Raw genomic sequence first — 16,971 nt, forward strand, 5'->3', positions numbered from 1 at the left:
TCCCGGACACAGGCGGCGGAAATGAGCTTTCTCCGCAGGGCGGCCGGGCGCACCCTTAGAGATAGGGTGAGGAACTCGGTCACCCAGGAGGAGCTCAGAGTAGAACCGCTGCTCCTCCGCATCGGGAGCAGCCAGGTGAGGTGGCTCAGGCATCGGTTTCGGATGCCTCCTTGGCGCCTTCCTAGGGAGGTGTTCTGAGCATGTCCCACCAGGAGGCCCCGGGGAAAACCTAGTCTCTCCAGCGTGTCCAGTGTGTCTCGGCTGGCCTGGGAATGCCTCGACATTCCCACAGAGGAGTTGGAGGAAATGTCTGGAGAGCGGGAAGTCTCGGCATCTTTGTTTAGACTGCTGCCCCTGTGACCTGGTCTCGGATAAGCGGAATAAGATGGATGGATGGGTTTTTCTTCAATAAAGCTATTACAACTGTGAAACTGTTTGGTTCTGAATCTAAGATATCATGCACTTGTTCAAGTCTTTTGAGTTCTTCACTGTACTCCACGTCTTGGCCAAAAAATTCAGCACCATGTTAAAGTGCATTTTTAAAGGCCAACTAAGAACAAAAAAACACTTAAATATTTCATTAAAATTAACTTGTGCTTAATTCCACAATGTTGTCTTGAGAGTTGACAGGAGTAAGTCTTCCCAGTTGTGTCCAGATCATGTTGGCTTCAAGGCAGGCTGTGGAGGAATGGGGAAAGACTTTGTTTTTCTTTACAGAACAAAACTTTGGCCAAGTGTGGAGAACACTTCACTGAAACATGCAATCCAATTAAACTCTACAAGGTTGACTGTAGTAAAGTTGTCAGCTTTAAATGACTAGAGTTGCTACTATAAAGCCTAATTTAGAATTGTTTAACCTAATGCTATAAAATTCAACACGGATATACACCCATCAGGTGTAACATTAACTGTATGCAGTTCAATGCAACACTTCTGCCTTAACATTTGTGTTTATGAAGCTCAGCGTTTCAGTTTTTGGTGAGATTGTCTTAAATGTATAACCTCAATTATACATTGAGGTCATAGTTAAAGGTGGTGTTGTACTGGACTACATTATATTCAAAGGGTCAGAATATTTGGAACACCTCTGAATAATAGCCCAGTACAGCACCACCTTTATGACCTCAATAATGAATGTAGAATTTAATTTTGAGCGTCAAACACATGCTAAGGCAGAAGTTATCAATAACAAGACTGCATACCTGGTCAGGTTTCTTTGTGACGTCAAGGAGGAACTCCAGAGCCATGGCTGCCTTGTTTCTGGCCATTTGGAGGATCAGAACCTGTGACAGAGTTAGCTCAATCAGCCAATTCCACCAAACAAGTTTATCCACAGTGAATTAGAAAAAAATCTATTTGCCAGCTGTACCATCAATTTGTGTTTCACTTGAGAGCAATGGTAAGCCAGTATGTTAAGACAATGTTTGCCATAAACATTACAGATACAACACAAAGTTTTTACTAAAGCAATACAGGCTCTGAACTTTTGGTTTAAGGCACAACAACAAAGCTTCATTATCATACAGTAAGTGAAACTGTTGCAGTACAGTTCATTCTGACCCTGTGTACAAATGTGATGGATAAAAATGCAGAGTGAAAACACTTATAAAGACACTAATAAACACACCTTACAGCTGTCTTAAAACATAATTTGTTAGTGGAAAAATGGGTCAGATTGGAACAAAGAATGAAATGTGTGCAATTACATTGTGCTCCATGTAAGTTTTGAGAATGTATATCAAAGTTGCTCAAATACTTTTGAAATTAGTTTGTCAAGAAAAAAGAGCTGAGAAATTACAGTCTGACCTGAACCTATCAGTGATAGTATAATACTCACTTGAACCACCACAACTTTAGAATGTTTCTCACCTGATCAACTTGCAGTTGATGTCCATATGGATGGATAATTATGGAATATGCTGTATATTAAAAGTATTTTCTCAGATTTGCGTTGAAATTGATATTTGAATGGTTTTTCTAGCTGAAAGTATGCTAGAGTTATTCAGCGGCGAAAAACATACGGAAGAAAGCAGAATAATATATAAAGAACAGGATAACATAGTGCGGATGCTGCGTTTGCATCCACATAACTACTTTGCTCCAAAAGCGTCGGAGACTTTGTAAAAGCAAAGACTACGGTTCCCGACATGCCTTACGCACCGGAAAAATATGTAGTTCACCGGATATTAGGACGCGGCGTCTCAAGAAGGCCCTTTTCCGTCTCAGAGAAGTGTGGCACACAACGGTAGAGACAAGTGAGTGAGAAATTCACTTTAAACTTGTTTTATATATCATAAAGCACGTTTATTTGGGGTTATTTGGAAGTGCTACGGATTCCGGTTACCCAAGAAATGAAAACAAAATTGCCAAGTTTAGCCTAAATGTGGTTTTATCCCCGTTAAATGCTGTCTAGCGAGTACAACTGCGCTGCGTTAGCATATGGTTAGCTTGTTAGCGCATGTGGTTGGGCCATGTTAATTAGCCATAGCGATCAGTATAGTCGTACATTACACAAAGCGTCGCGGTCGTATCATTTTAAATGTTACATTTTTCGCCATAGCAGGTGTCACAGCACTGATGAGCAGAATATCTCCAATTTTGATTTATTTCAGCCTGTAGGCCTATAGCTTACGTTAGGTAACGTAAAGCAGGCTTCAACTCAGGCCCTGCTGTGCATGGGTGGCTGTATTTATTTTTACTTTTTACAAAGTTCTGAACAGACATTATTCACCATGTACAATCATATTTAAAGTTATATGGAGCTTATCAGCTGCACAACGATATCTCAGACCCAGGGTTTTCTTTACATCTCGATTGAAAATTAACGTCGACTTGTTTAATGTGAAAAACTGCACCGATGTTGATTAACGTTACTGTAACGGGTCTGCTTAGATTTAAGTCTTTATATATTGTACGCAGATTTGTTGAATTCATTGTTAGCTTTATGTTTAAGTCAGATTTAAACATTTGGGAGTAGCAATGAACAAATGACACATCGACCAGGACCTGACTTCACATTCCAGTCAACCAGACAACCTGATGACTTTTCTCCTCCATTCAGATACTGTAACATGAACAGTGAAATAAATAGTCGTCATAAATTGGGTTAGATTTTGTTGGACATCAGGCGGTGATTGCTGCATAATTGAAACGTTTTGCAGAATCTGAGGCACTTGTATACATGAACGTTGTGTATTTTAAAAATGGCATTTCTCAAGCCTGAAGATAACATCCTGTTTTTCCACAGTGACTGAGTGGGAGACTGCCCCCGCTGTGGCTGAGACCCCTGAAATCAAGCTCTTTGGCAAGTGGAGCACTGACGATGTTCAAATCAATGACATCTCCCTGCAAGTAAGCAGCATAAAGGAACTGCTAACAAACTGAATATTATAAAGCGAGGCTAGAGTCACGCCTCGACAGTGACTTGTTGTCCTGGTGTGCTAGAGTGCTCGCAGAGAAACACGTCTTTGCTTATTCATTGGCTGTAGTCAAATGTGGCCCAGTCAATCACCAGCTCAGACACATGATCTTTTCCTACATAATGTACCGCAACGATGTTCAGCTCAAATCTGTATAAAGCTAGATCCTTAAATCACTCTATCTTCACTACAGGATTACATTGCTGTGAAAGAGAAGTACGCCAAGTACCTACCGCACTCTGGAGGACGCTATGCTGCCAAGCGTTTCCGCAAGGCCCAGTGCCCCATTGTGGAGCGTCTGACCAACTCCATGATGATGCACGGCCGCAACAATGGCAAGAAGTTGATGACTGTGCGCATCGTTAAGCATGCTTTTGAGATCATCCACTTGCTGACCGGAGAGGTATATACCAATAATTTTAACGACTGTGACAGTACTGTTTAGTGTGTGCAGCATGAAAATGACATCAAATTGCAGGTGACATTTGGAAAAGCAGCTTTGAATCATAAGCTACAGCTGTGATTTGGTCTCCAACTCATGTGTTACAAGTTTTTATTGTTATAATACCAGAGAGATGGGTCTTTTATTTTAACCTGGGAGGAACACTGACTTTTATAAGAAGCAGATTAAGTTTTGTCCTGCTCTAGAGACATTTCAGAACAAATTAATGTTAAAATAGCTCAAACTGCACTTGTGCCAATATAACAACCAAGTCAAAAACTGTCAGCTACAGAGATTGTAATATAAATAATACTTTTAGTCATGTTTTTCACTTGAATCTTTATGTAGAACATAGACATGGTTAAATGTGATATGCTGCCTTTTCCAAATGTCAGCCTTTAGACTGTATTGAAGCAGTAGTTCAACATTGATTTCTTGCTAAAAGTTGATAAATACCTTTGAACAGAGCCAGTCTGTCATTTTTTTATTAATGTAAGTATGAAAACAGCTTCTATGTGGTATTAAAAATGTCTCAAAATAAATTTTCTAAAAATAAAGTAACTTAACTGGCCTTTGTGTCAGGTAGTTGTCTACTGTATATTTTTGTTTATCATAAGTTCTTTTAAAATTCTTAATATGGTTTCCAATTGTGTTCCCAGAATCCCCTCCAGGTCTTGGTCAATGCTATCATCAACAGTGGACCCCGCGAGGACTCCACCCGTATCGGTCGTGCTGGTACTGTAAGGAGGCAGGCTGTGGACGTATCACCCCTCCGCAGAGTTAACCAGGTGACTTGATAATACTTGAACTCCCACTCAGCTGATTCAGGGTCTGTCTCGGCAGCTTTGAATCAAAATTTTACCCTGGAGCAAAGATGTTTTCAGATTTCCTGTGAATTATACCTGTTAACGGAAGAAGTTGGCTGGCTGCAGTGAACAGTGAGAAAATTATCTTTCTGTAAATTGATTCTTATTAGACCAACAAGATAATGGCAATTTTATTGTGTTAAAAATCAGGCTTTAGTTTAGGTACATTTTTGCCTCCGCACTAGAGTCTATACCGTCATATGCAGCCATGAGTTTATCATTAAATGTACCTGTAGTCATAATCAGGTGCTGTAATCTGACAAAATTGTGTATTGTTTGCATCAAGCGAGGCTAGAGTCACGTCTGGATACTGCCCATGGTCCTGGTGTGCTAGAGCTCTCGCAGAGGAAATATCTTTGCTTATTCATTGGCTGTGGTCTGTTGTGGCCCAGTCAATCACCAACTCAGATACATTTCACAGCAAGTCGGTGTTTATTGCACCAAAGTTAAATTGTGATGCGATGAGCTGTAACTAGCTGTAGACCGGAAAAGCCCGATTCAAAAACAAATCCAACATGTTTGACATTATGAAATATGTTCTGTGCCCTCCAACTATTTTTCCCAATGTTGGACTGCCTGCCTTATACACCATGTTGCTGAATAGCAGCTGAGGGAGAAATAAATCACTGCGGTTGCTGGTTAACGCAGCTTAGCGAGGAGGGGGGGGGGGCTTAGTTTGATGCAAGGGATGTCACTGCTAATGCAAACAGAGCAGAATCATTGTCATGTGAGACTGAGATTGCACAGGGATGTACATCACGCTCACAAAATGATTTATTGTACGGAACTTAATGTCCTGCTCTTTCTGTCTTGTAGGCCATCTGGCTGCTGTGCACAGGAGCAAGAGAAGCTGCTTTCAGGAACATCAAGACCATCGCTGAGTGCCTAGCTGATGAGCTGATCAATGCAGCAAAGGTAACAGCTGATCCACTGTAAGATGAGGGTCTTGTAAAGCCCCAATAGCTGCTATGAAATCAAAGTATTGTTCCTTCCTTTGTTGTGGGCATCCAGTCTCAGTAACATTAGTAGTTGTATAGTTATACTCCAATTGTAGCATGTGTTAAAGACAACACTAGTGATATTGTATGTTTATTTTCATAGACTAACCAATAATGAATTTTGTGCACTTGCGATAGTGTCTGAATTCAGAGTCTGGCTTAGCTTATTCATCTGTGTTGTAGCTGTCCAATGTTAAGAAGCTATTGAACACCAGTGAGTCACACCGCTGCACTGGGTGACATGTTTCTTCCTCCTGAAATGTGCTTCAACAAAAGAGCTCCAGAGGCCAAGAAGAACCATTTTTTGCAAGCATCTGGAGTTGAATCAAGTATGCATGTGTGTGTGATCTCTGCTCTTTACGCTATTCGGCTAGCTTCTCATGCTGTTATAGTACCAAGGTCAAGTGTTTGTCATATGCACAGTGAGGAAACATGTTTCCCTGTACAATGAAATTCTTACTTTGCCGTCCACACGAATGCCTCACACTATAAGTGAAATATAATGCAGATACAGAAGTAACAATCTCAAAAATCTTAGGCACTGTAAAACAGCCACTAATAGTTCGTGAAACTAGCAGAGATCACACAAGTGCGCAGACAACCCCCCCTTTTTTTTTAAGGTGTGGTAAAAATGTTTAAGTCATAGCTCCTATTTGAAATATGACTTACCCAATGCATTTCAGGAGGAAGAAATGTCAATCTATGCAGCAGTGTGTCTCACTGGAGGTCTATGGTCCAAACAAATTACATTTGTCTGGATGGGATTTGTAGAAAATAAGTTGTACTAGCTGGCTCATGTACAGTACATTGAGTTGTCCATTTCTTCCTCTTTCAGGGTTCATCTAACTCTTACGCCATCAAGAAGAAGGACGAGTTGGAGAGAGTTGCCAAGTCCAACCGTTAAACATGTTTGCTTTCTAACTAAAATAAATTTTCAAGACATTTGTCGATTCCACGCATTTATGTGCTTCTTCACAATTGAATTCTGGGAACTCGAGTACCTGAAACAGACATACTTGGTGTACCTAATAAATTGCAAACTAAGCTAAAACTAATTCAACAGTCCTGCAATAAATTCTTGTACATGGTGATAATTTTTTGTCAGATGTTAGCATTTTGGCCACCCATTCATCTCGAGGCTAAGCTCAGTAGCACAAAGTGTTGACTCAGTACCTCAGCAGTTTCAGCAAAAACTGATGACCTTCATGAAGTTAGATTAGGCTACATTAGTTACAACCAGGTATACCTAACAAACTGCTGGGTAGATCACACAAAATCAAGGTGAATGGTACAAGTTATTGGCTTATTTTTATTCATCACTGTACCTTTCTACAAATTCATATAAGAAAGCTAAAGACAAAAATCTGCATTTCTTTACTTAGCAGCTACACATCCTGTAATTATCAAATATTTAAGTAATGAAATGTTTACCGACCTGTTTTATGGACGGACATACAATACACACACACACACCTGCAAATACGAATGTTGATAGTACAGAAAGCAGTGAATTCCGTTTCCTCAGACCTTCGAGTATTACAAAGCCTTGTAGTTTCTCTTGTGTTATCGGCACTGTTAATTACAATTTAGAATTTGACTTAAAAATTGTCATTGGGTATTAGCATCTCTACATTTTATGCCACTCAGGGCACATCAGCTGAATCATAAAAAATGTTATATACTGCTGGGAAGTACTGAGAAAATGTGACAATAAATCTAGGCCATATTGTCCCTGCAGGTTTTCCTTCATACGCTGGCCAAAACGGATTAAACTACGTATTAGTGTGAGATATGTACATACACACAGAGCCGATGTACCAGAGTCAAATTCCTCGTGTGTCCGACACACCTGGCCAGTAAAGTGGATTCTGATTAAAAATGACTAAAAGGTCTCATTTAGGGAGCTCTGCAGATACACTGTTACATTTATTTACCCTGTTTTTACCATTCTGCCCATTAAAAATGACAATGCAGTGGTGGTGCTGAGAAGTGAAAACGGTGCAGAACTACAGCTGAATTTAGTGGTTTTAGGGAAAGTTTTTGTCGCTGAGCTTTTGCGGGGGAGCTGTGCTGCACTGTTTGACCGGCAGGGCGACGCCCGAGTCAAACAGTTTGTTGATAAACAGATGTAGCATTCAACAGACAAGAATTTTACACAGGGAAGAGAGTTTAGTGATTTGGCCTGTGTCTGAGGCTCCCTCCACTCTGCCATGAATATGTGCAAGTAAACACTGTGCAACATACTGACTGGTAGAGGGGACTTTTCAGAAGTACGTATGCTTCCTGTTGATGAGGAGGCAGAGTGAAGACAAAGACGCTCCCAGTTTGGAGGCCTCGCTGCAGGCTGTAGGCAGGAGGGTGTAGTCCTGCAGCTTCTGGAAAGCCTGGAGAGATTACAGAGGAAGTGGTTTACGCACACATCACTGGCACAGATGGGACTGGATACACTTAAAGGAAGAAGTTAGCTAATCAAGGAAGGAAAAACTGGTTCACTGTCTGGAAATCATAGCAGAATGACAGCTCTTTAAATTACTTACAGGTGTCTACAGCTTAAACTGACATGCGCTTGAAAATCGTTCTCATATTTTGGATGCATATAATATGAAGTAGCAAGAAACCAAGCTAAGAGGGAGATTAACACTTCTTTGGTGTTAATCAGGAAAATAACTTCAACTCTCTTTCATGCAATTCTCAGCACAACTTTTTCTAATGCATCTCATGATTGTCCCTGTGCTGCGTCACAATTTTCTGATTTCCCAAGTGCTTAAAAAAAACTCAAAACTGTTAAGTCAACAGTGAGGGGTTGTGCTGTGAATAATTTCACAAAATGTTTCACCTTATGGAGCCAAAACTGTCACAGCAGAACTAAAAATAATTTGGATTATGCCATGGCTACTGGCTCTGATAAAATAAGATTATTACAATCCTTCAGTTTGACAAAGATGTGAGCCTTTTTGAATCCGAGACCTGCACAAAAAATAAAAAGGCAGCTATACTCACAGAGACGCTGTCAGGACATTCCTCTGCGGGCCTGTGGAGCAGGAAGTCCCGTTTAGATGGACCTTTGATGTAGATGCAGTTTGCTGCCGATTCCTCGGGGACAGTGAGCACTTCATAGTGGTGATCAGTCAGCTGCTCCATCATCTAGAGACAAACACAGGCTTATGTTACCACCCTACATGCTCAAACACTACAGCATCACACAGAGTCAAAGACAGTGGTGCGGTGGGTAGAGCAGTCGTCTCCCAACTGGAGGGTTGAAGGTTCGAATCTCGGTGCCTGCTGTCCACATGTTGAAGTGTCCTTGGGCAAGACACTGAACCCCCCCAAGCTGCCTGTGATGGCAGCACGTATGTAGTTCACGTTATCACAGAGAGTCAGACACTAACATAGACAGAAAGATGACATATGTATGATGATACTGAAACCAACGTGCACACACTCACCCGGAGAGTCTTCTTGGCTCCGTCGGCGTTGCTGAAGATGACCGTGTCCGGACCTCCCATGGAGCAGATGTTTTTCAGTCGAGCTCCTCCGCAGACAGGGACGGTGGACACAGCAAAGTCCTGGTTAAAAGCCAGGTTAACGAGGTAGGTTTGACATTTCTGTTTCAATATTACCAGACTGTTCCAACAACTTGTAGCATAAAAGCCACAAGAAAACCTGGACTGCTGAACAATTTCCTGTGAGAGAAACTGCAGACTTACATAAAACTGTTTCTGTGGTATCAGTAATGTTATTTTACTAAAAAATAAGCCTCGTGTCTATTTTAAGATTCCTTGTGTGAGATAGTTTCTCATGAGATAAAACATTGCATTCTTTATTTTTTCTAGCTTTAACTGAACATTAGATTTGAACAACGATGATAAATCCTTAACACCATGTAAAAAGAGGTTAACATTTTGTACACTGGTATTTTATGAATGAAAATAGAATGAGGTGCCTGAAAAGCCAAAGTAACAACTCTGAAACATGATACATACGGAGGATGTCTGAGCAAATGGTCTGCTGATCTTTCATCCCGTTCTGACCCCCCCCCCCCACTCATACAAGACTAATAAAGTACCAGCAATGTATGCGTGTGCCAAAACCAAACTGTGTAAAATGCACTTAGGAGAAGTGAAGGGATCAATACTAATGGGTGGGTTGTGTCAAGCCTGAGGAGCTCAACTGTGTGGTCTCCATTATTTGGCCAATGGAGTGACCTCATTCATCACTGTTTACAGACTGTATTGCATTTAGGGAATGCAATACAGCCAACAGCCACCTGCTCACTTTGGTTCGCCTTTGTTGCACTAGCTAAAAATTTCAAGATGCTTTAACATTTTCTGATAAATAATGTGGAAAAGGGACAGGATGTGATGGTTCTCTGCTACACTATCCTCCTACATGACACTCTACTGCCTATTTGAATGTTGACTGTAATATAACATTCCATTTCCGGGTCCAAACTCTCCCAGACACAAATGGTGGAGCCTGTCGCCCTCTACACAATAACATCTTGTTTCTCCCTTAATGAGGCATCCCAGAGTATTAAAAAAAACAAATACCATGACTACATTTGTAAGATTTAAATAGTCTGTGTCTGTCATTCTGCCAGGTAGCATAACAATCAATCTTTATTACACGTCATAGTACATTTATTCCAATACAGTTACATTTTGAGTTGTCCAAATTGTTAATAGTTCCCAGCTTTTTACTTTCATCAATTTAAAATGTGCCAATATATAGTGTTTACATTAAGTTCATGCTAATGTTACAGCAAAACAGTGCACTTTTAGAAGCCTTACTTTTATTCATTTAAGAATACTGTGACTTATCTAATCAACTGCAGCCATTTCTTGGGGAACACAACACTGTGGCATATGAAGAGAAGGAGCTGAAGTTTGGACCTGGAAACAGAATGTTACCTCACCACTTAACAGTGTTTTTAAAGTACAAGCTGGAAACTATCCCTTCCTGCCACCTAGTGGAGGTTTATAAGAAGTGTTTTTCAAGCCATGAGTAGTCATTTCAGACAACCAGGCATGGAGGACCTCTCAACAGCTACAAGTCTGAAATGGTGGCTGCCAGATTGAAGAGGTCACGTTCTTTTGCACAGAGAGAGTGGGACAAAGAAAGAGCCCAAACCAGTCAGCTAACATTAGACTCAGACTGGAGACTGCATTTTGTACAGTTTGTCACAACAAGACATCTGTAGTTTTCACCGTTGCTAGGAAAAAGGATGCGATGGCAAGACAAAGAGTGGGTGGAAGCAGCTAATGGCGTCACTTTTTCAAGCCTCAAACCCTCTAGACTGAAATAAAATAGTCAGTTTAAGCTCTATTGATTATTTTATGGTTTACTGGAGAGCCTTTGCCTGAACTTTCAAAGATCTTTCCCCATATAAGTTTACACCATAACCAGTGAATGCAATATTTTAAACTGACTGTGGCTTATATAGGTTTCTCAGAAGTAATTCATCCTGTCAAAAGGCTTTCAGCTAAACAACCGTTTTAAAACTACTGTCAGCCTCACTGATTCACACAGAGGTCGATTCTTTGATACACTTGTCCAGCCAGCATCTTCCCCTCCCATGTCTACTTACCCTAAATGTGTCTGCCAGCACCTCCGCCCCTCTGCAGTTGGTGTGCGAGGAAATACCAACAAAGAACTCCCTCCCTGTGAAGAGGACGTCACTGCCCTCCAGTGTGGCCCCTCCAGAGTCCCCCTCCTCAGCCCCCATCTCCACCACAGTCAGGTTCAGCTCCGACATCACTCTCCTCACTGCCTCCACCTGAGGAACAGTGGAAAACATGGATGAAAAGAATAAGGGAAGACATTCAACTTGACTCACTGCAAGAGTTTGATTAAAAAGGTGCACACACACCCATCCATGTGGTTACTTCCCCTTCAGTGTACTCTAGGAATTTGTCATTTGTGAACTATTTCCTACAAGTTTTCAGAAAAGAACTATGGGATTTACTACACCAAACTGGAGTGTTTTTTTTTTACCTAGCTGTAAAAACAATTCAGCATACACTTGTCCATAATAAATTAAGAATGAATGTTTTCTTGAGTTTTACTGTAGCTGTTCTTTCAAGAAAATTCCTATTTTGTCTACATTTAGGACCAAATTACATGGTTCATTCCACTGAACAACAAATAAAAGAAATCATGGACATTATAAAAAGGGTGATTTGACTTGTATTAACAAGATTATTTTTCCCAGTCTACTCTTAAGTGTCAAGATTAAGTTCATTATCAGAAGATTAGAGGTTCACAAATGGGTCACTAAAGCCATTTTTCCTTTCCCCTGTTACCTCGCTGCGTCTCTGCTGTTTGAAGGGCCTGGTGATGAGCGCCGTGTCTCCCTGGATGACTGCCACATCCTCTATCCTCCAGCTCTCTGGCAGTTCAGGGTCAGGGGGGATCTCAATCAGCTGCAGGCCCACCTTCTGCCTCAGAGCTCCTGTCAGGCAACCAAACTGACGCTGAGCTTTGGCCAGGTCCACCGAGGTCTCCCCGTTCTCATGACCATCTCCCACAGCCTTCCCAAAGGTCTCGGGCATGCCCCGCACCACAGCGTGGGTGAAGCGGCCATAAGGGCACATGTTTGCCATGTTTTCAATAAAGACTGCCTGTATTTAACAAACAGTAGCAAGTATAGGGGCTCTGACAAAATGCCAATAAATGTGCTCTACAAGGAGACGAGGTAATAAAAAAATGTATACAGCTATTGTTTGCAGCTTTTTCACAGTCTGGTCTTGTAGAAACACCAGCTGAACTCTAAATGAAGCTGATGGGATGGATCAGAAGGTCCAGGAGAAAAGCAGAGAGCATTATCAGCCCTGTCTGTCTGATCCTTCTTTCATTCCAGCAGCTATTCCCTCATCTGCAGATACCAAGATGTGGAAGCAGATGATCCCAATCTAAAACAGAGGAAAATGGACACATCAAGGGGGACAAATGAGGTTCAGGTTTGAGCTCTGGTGCAACTACAGTCCATTAGGGGCCATGTGCCTTTCTACTCTGAGGTATAAATATCTACATGAATGTTTTGGTGATTTCAGGTTGTACTGAAATGAAGACTGCACATATTAAATTGTACTTATGTGACTTGGCATTTGTTAGACTTTAAAAAGAAACTAAACCAATTCATCACACATAAGGGCAGCTGAAATAACACAAACAGATAACAGCTGAAAGTAGAGAAAGGAGCATTGTCCAGGGTTACATTATAAGGAAACACTGTTCAATGGCCCTGCAATATGCTGCAGCGCCTTCCCATATTTGGACAGTGGGTTAGATTTGGGACAATTGCCCTTTTATCATCTTCCCTCTAACTCAGCAGGTCAACAGCGTGGCTCACTGTGAGGATGCAGGCTTCCACACAGGGTCTTTCCTGAATCTGCTTCATAACTTATGCAACAAGTGTTGGGCTTAGATGTTGTTTATTTTGTTGACAAGCATGAAACGTATGTTGAGAGGCCAAGTTACCCTATTACCCTAATTTTGTGTATTGCGGTTTTAATGCTTTGTTGCCTTTATGTAACTTTTCTTATTTTAAGACTAAGTGTTCGTTCTGGCTTTTGACTCCTTACCCTTGACTTGAAGTTTAGTCAAATCAGAGTTAAAAGAGTTTAACTTAAGACTTGTGTGTTTCTGGTAGATATTTTTCCATAGGCAACTACGTAACCCTTTGGGTATGTTTGTAAAGCTGCAAAACATCTTGCACCGCCCAGCAGTTCAACGCTCCTTCCCAAACACTTCTGATGATGTTCCACAATTTCCTAACGGGAATAACTATCGGCAACAGTCACAGAAGCTGAACAAATAACAAGTACGAATGTAAAACTCGGTCTGCTTACCTGTTTTACGTGTCGCCTCTCTAGAATTTGCCGCGTTGCCCTTTGTTTGATTTAATTTCGACAACGTCTTCCTCCCGTTATCCTCTGCTCCCCGTTCCCTTTCCCTGCTGACCAACTGCGTGTCAAGATGGCGACGATGAGCTGCCTAGTTCCGGTTATGCGTTTCAAAATAAGAAACCTGCGCGGAACACGTTATTTGCATCATAGTCAAAAGTGAAGTTTAGGTCGTTACAAAAAATGAATAAAATTGAGTGTTGAATGGTTTGGCACACAGAACAAGTAATCTGAAGACGTCACTTTAGTTTTTTCTTAACTGTGATGAGCATTTCTCTCAGTATGTTTTGGAAATTTAAAGAAAGAACAAAAGAAAAATTAATATTAATCAATATTAAGTGATAAACTTCAGATTGAGCACATTTTTCAATACAGGATATCCGACTTAATTTGAGTTCTTCCTCCTCCACTGGTTGTGTCATCTCCCATATAGTTTAGAAAATAACTACATCCAGTTTTATTAAATTTAATAGCTAATATAATAAAAGTCAATGGTGGAGTATGCACTGTATGTATGCATGTTAACCTATGGTGACCGCTATCCTCTTATTTTATAAAGCAGAATCAAGGAATTTCCGGTCTTCTCCGTGTATTTAAAGTTAGTTTGACAGAGCTTTCCCACCCTTTCAGCCCAGCATCCCCATCCCCCACACGGCCTGTCCGGATTCAATCAACGTTGATCTGAGCTACCACGGTTGTTGTATTGTCTCTCTTTAGGTAGGCCTACTGCTGACTGGTGGTGGCCGCAGCAGTACAGTGGTAATGGCGACTACTATACAAGGGATATATTACTGAAACATTGTCTGTTAAAGTTTAGGGCTGTATTGGAGAGCTGCAAGTACATTAACACAGAAACAATCAAAAACATCACTTTAATAATGTGAACTTGCATTAATCCAACTGGTTTTAGTGACCAAAAGATAATAACAGGCTACATGTTACAATATTACCTGGATGTGACCTTAGCACTGGGGTCACAAATTGACCTACATGCCCTCAAACTTCGCCATTAAGTTAACTTGTAGCTTTTAAACCTAGTTTTTAAGTTAAATGACAATAACTGCCTATTTGCCTTTTAAGGGAAAGAATGTATTACTTAATCTAACAGTGTTAGTGATGATAATTTGCAGGGTACTAGGAGTAAGCAATGCCTAGATGATGAAATCCCTGCTTTGGCCACATTTAAGCCCATGCTGACACCCTTTCCTTGTAATAAAGTTTTTTTTTCTTGTTTTTTTTGTCTATTAGGTTTTCTAGGATTTAGGACTCTTATTTTGTTTCCCCTCTGTAATCCTGATGAATGGTCAGGTACTGTATCAGTAGCCCTTCGTCTGCATCTGCCTTTTAAAAATAGACTGTCTGCAGTGAATCAAATAAGTCAATAATCTTCTCACCTCTCCTATAGTGGTTGAACAAGTGGCTACATTAATCAGGCTAACAGATGATTTATTTTACCTGACTAAACAATAACAAGCTCATCACATTCACTTGTCTCTGTGTGTTTAAAGTCCTATTGTGTGTCTGTTTTTTTTATGTTTGACATGACTAAAAATAATCTGGGTCAGTTGATTCTGGACACAGTTGAGATGGTTGGATACACTGTTGTCTCATGGGACACCAGATAAAACGCTGTTTTGTGCATCCTTTTAAACAGCAGTCTTGTGAATTGTGCTGCTAACCAAACTTTTTCTGCTGCTGGTATTTGCACTGATATAAACGTGCATAAACACATGCTAGGCAACAATGGGTGTGATTGTTATATAAACACGTGCTCAGGCTTTTGTGACTACTTTTTGATTCATAAGATACTGCAGTCAAGGTTGTGTCAGGGATGCAGTGACAAAGAAGAAAGATACAGCTGTGTGTATATCTGTACGCAGGGGATGAGAAATGTGAAGTTGGTGTAATAGTAGAGGGAAATGTGGAGGGACAGAGGGGGATGAAGGATGGGATGTAGAGGTCACAGACAGGATTAAAGAACACCATCTGTCCACTAAGATCCTTCAGCCGACACAAAACATCCCTGTCAAATATAGCTTCAGCAGGTTCGCCACTGTCTGTGTGCAAACAGCCAGTCCATAGCTGATAAGTGACATGTAGTGAGATTAGACACTATTTCTTAGCTACTGCACAGCTGAAATATGGAGAATCATCCAACTGTATTGAACCAAATCTGAGTTTTAATTTGAATTATATTTGCTAAACAATCAGGTGATAAACAGTTTATACAGTCTGAGCTTGTCTGGCTCACTCCATCACAAGACTGCTGTCAGCAGATCACACTGCGTGACACCCTCACATCCCCCATCCGATCCTAACGGATAATTTGGTTAAACTTGCTCGCTGTCCAGCTCACTGACATGCTGACTTTCTCTCTTAGTTTCCCTCTCCATCTAATGCTGACTGTTTCCACACTGTGCTGATTTTACCGTCTGTCTTTTCTGCTTTTTAAGCCCTCTCCACAGCAACTGCTGTCTCACACAGCCAACACCTAAGGAGTGTAGGAGTGCTGGGCAGAACATGGTGGGGATTGATTTGAAGTTTCATGCTAGAGTTACCTCAAGTTACATACTGTAGCATTAATGCCTGTTTGCTGCAGGGGTTTCAATTTACTTCTTTTCACTTCCATACAAAATATGTAATTTGCCCAAACTGTAGACTTTAAAAGAACAGGCCTATGTCCTTTTATCTGTATATCATTAATGATAACGATATAGTGATTCTAATAAAACTTTAACACACCACTTCTCACTACATGTTTTAAAGTTAAAGGTGACACTGTCTGAGATTCAAGTGTACTACTTGTATTAGATGAGACGTTTTGCACCATTTTGTACACTCTGACCATCTCAGATTACCTTCGAAGAGTGAAAATAAAACACGCCTGATTTATTATCAAGAAATTTTTATTGGGACATTAATAAATGCATCATTGCAAAAGCTTTAAAATACAAAACACATTTCATTTGATTGTCTTCACGGTTGATTTAAAGCTACAGGGTTAGGGTCACACCGCTGTCCTGTGGACTTTTAAGTGCAACTGCTTTTGACTACATGGCAAAAAAAAAAACAATGTAAAAAAGCACATTATGGGTCCTGCAAGTAACAAAATAAATAGTTTGAATTTAACAGTTCAAAACTGTGAAATAAAAGATGAATGAAAGTAATGTTTTAAATGAATGAAACAAGATAAATTGTCCCTGAAATTGTATAAAATCTGAAAGTGGAAAACAAAAAACATTGAAATTGTTCAGACACAATCCTTTGAAACATCACTCCACTTTAGAAAACTGATGAAAAATCACAACAATTCAGTCAAAATATAAAATCTTCTGAGCAACA

The 16,971-nt window shown here is 40.6% G+C and overlaps 2 protein-coding genes across 2 annotated transcripts; one reads left to right on the plus strand and one right to left on the minus strand.

Annotated features, from left to right (window-relative positions):
• Nucleotides 1–2,166: 2,166 nt before the first annotated feature.
• On the plus strand, nucleotides 2,167–6,675 carry rps5 (ribosomal protein S5). The gene is made up of 6 exons (XM_020597636.1): nucleotides 2,167–2,255; nucleotides 3,248–3,351; nucleotides 3,613–3,822; nucleotides 4,521–4,649; nucleotides 5,544–5,642; nucleotides 6,561–6,675. Coding segments are annotated over exons 1-6 (612 nt in total). The 5' UTR covers nucleotides 2,167–2,254; the 3' UTR covers nucleotides 6,630–6,675.
• A 90-nt stretch (nucleotides 6,676–6,765) lies between these two features.
• Nucleotides 6,766–13,723, minus strand: ddah2 (DDAH family member 2, ADMA-independent). Its single transcript, XM_020597634.1, has 6 exons — nucleotides 13,576–13,723; nucleotides 12,028–12,636; nucleotides 11,313–11,501; nucleotides 9,172–9,291; nucleotides 8,726–8,869; nucleotides 6,766–8,109 (listed from the first exon to the last, which is right to left on the minus strand). The coding sequence occupies exons 2-6, from the start codon at nucleotides 12,325–12,327 to the stop codon at nucleotides 7,990–7,992; spliced, it is 873 nt and encodes a 290-aa protein (XP_020453290.1). The 5' UTR covers nucleotides 12,328–12,636; nucleotides 13,576–13,723; the 3' UTR covers nucleotides 6,766–7,989.
• Nucleotides 13,724–16,971: the final 3,248 nt, after the last annotated feature.

The sequence above is a fragment of the Monopterus albus genome, unplaced genomic scaffold (genome assembly GCF_001952655.1).
Source record: "Monopterus albus unplaced genomic scaffold, M_albus_1.0 scaffold34.1, whole genome shotgun sequence".
Lineage (NCBI taxonomy): Eukaryota > Metazoa > Chordata > Actinopteri > Synbranchiformes > Synbranchidae > Monopterus > Monopterus albus.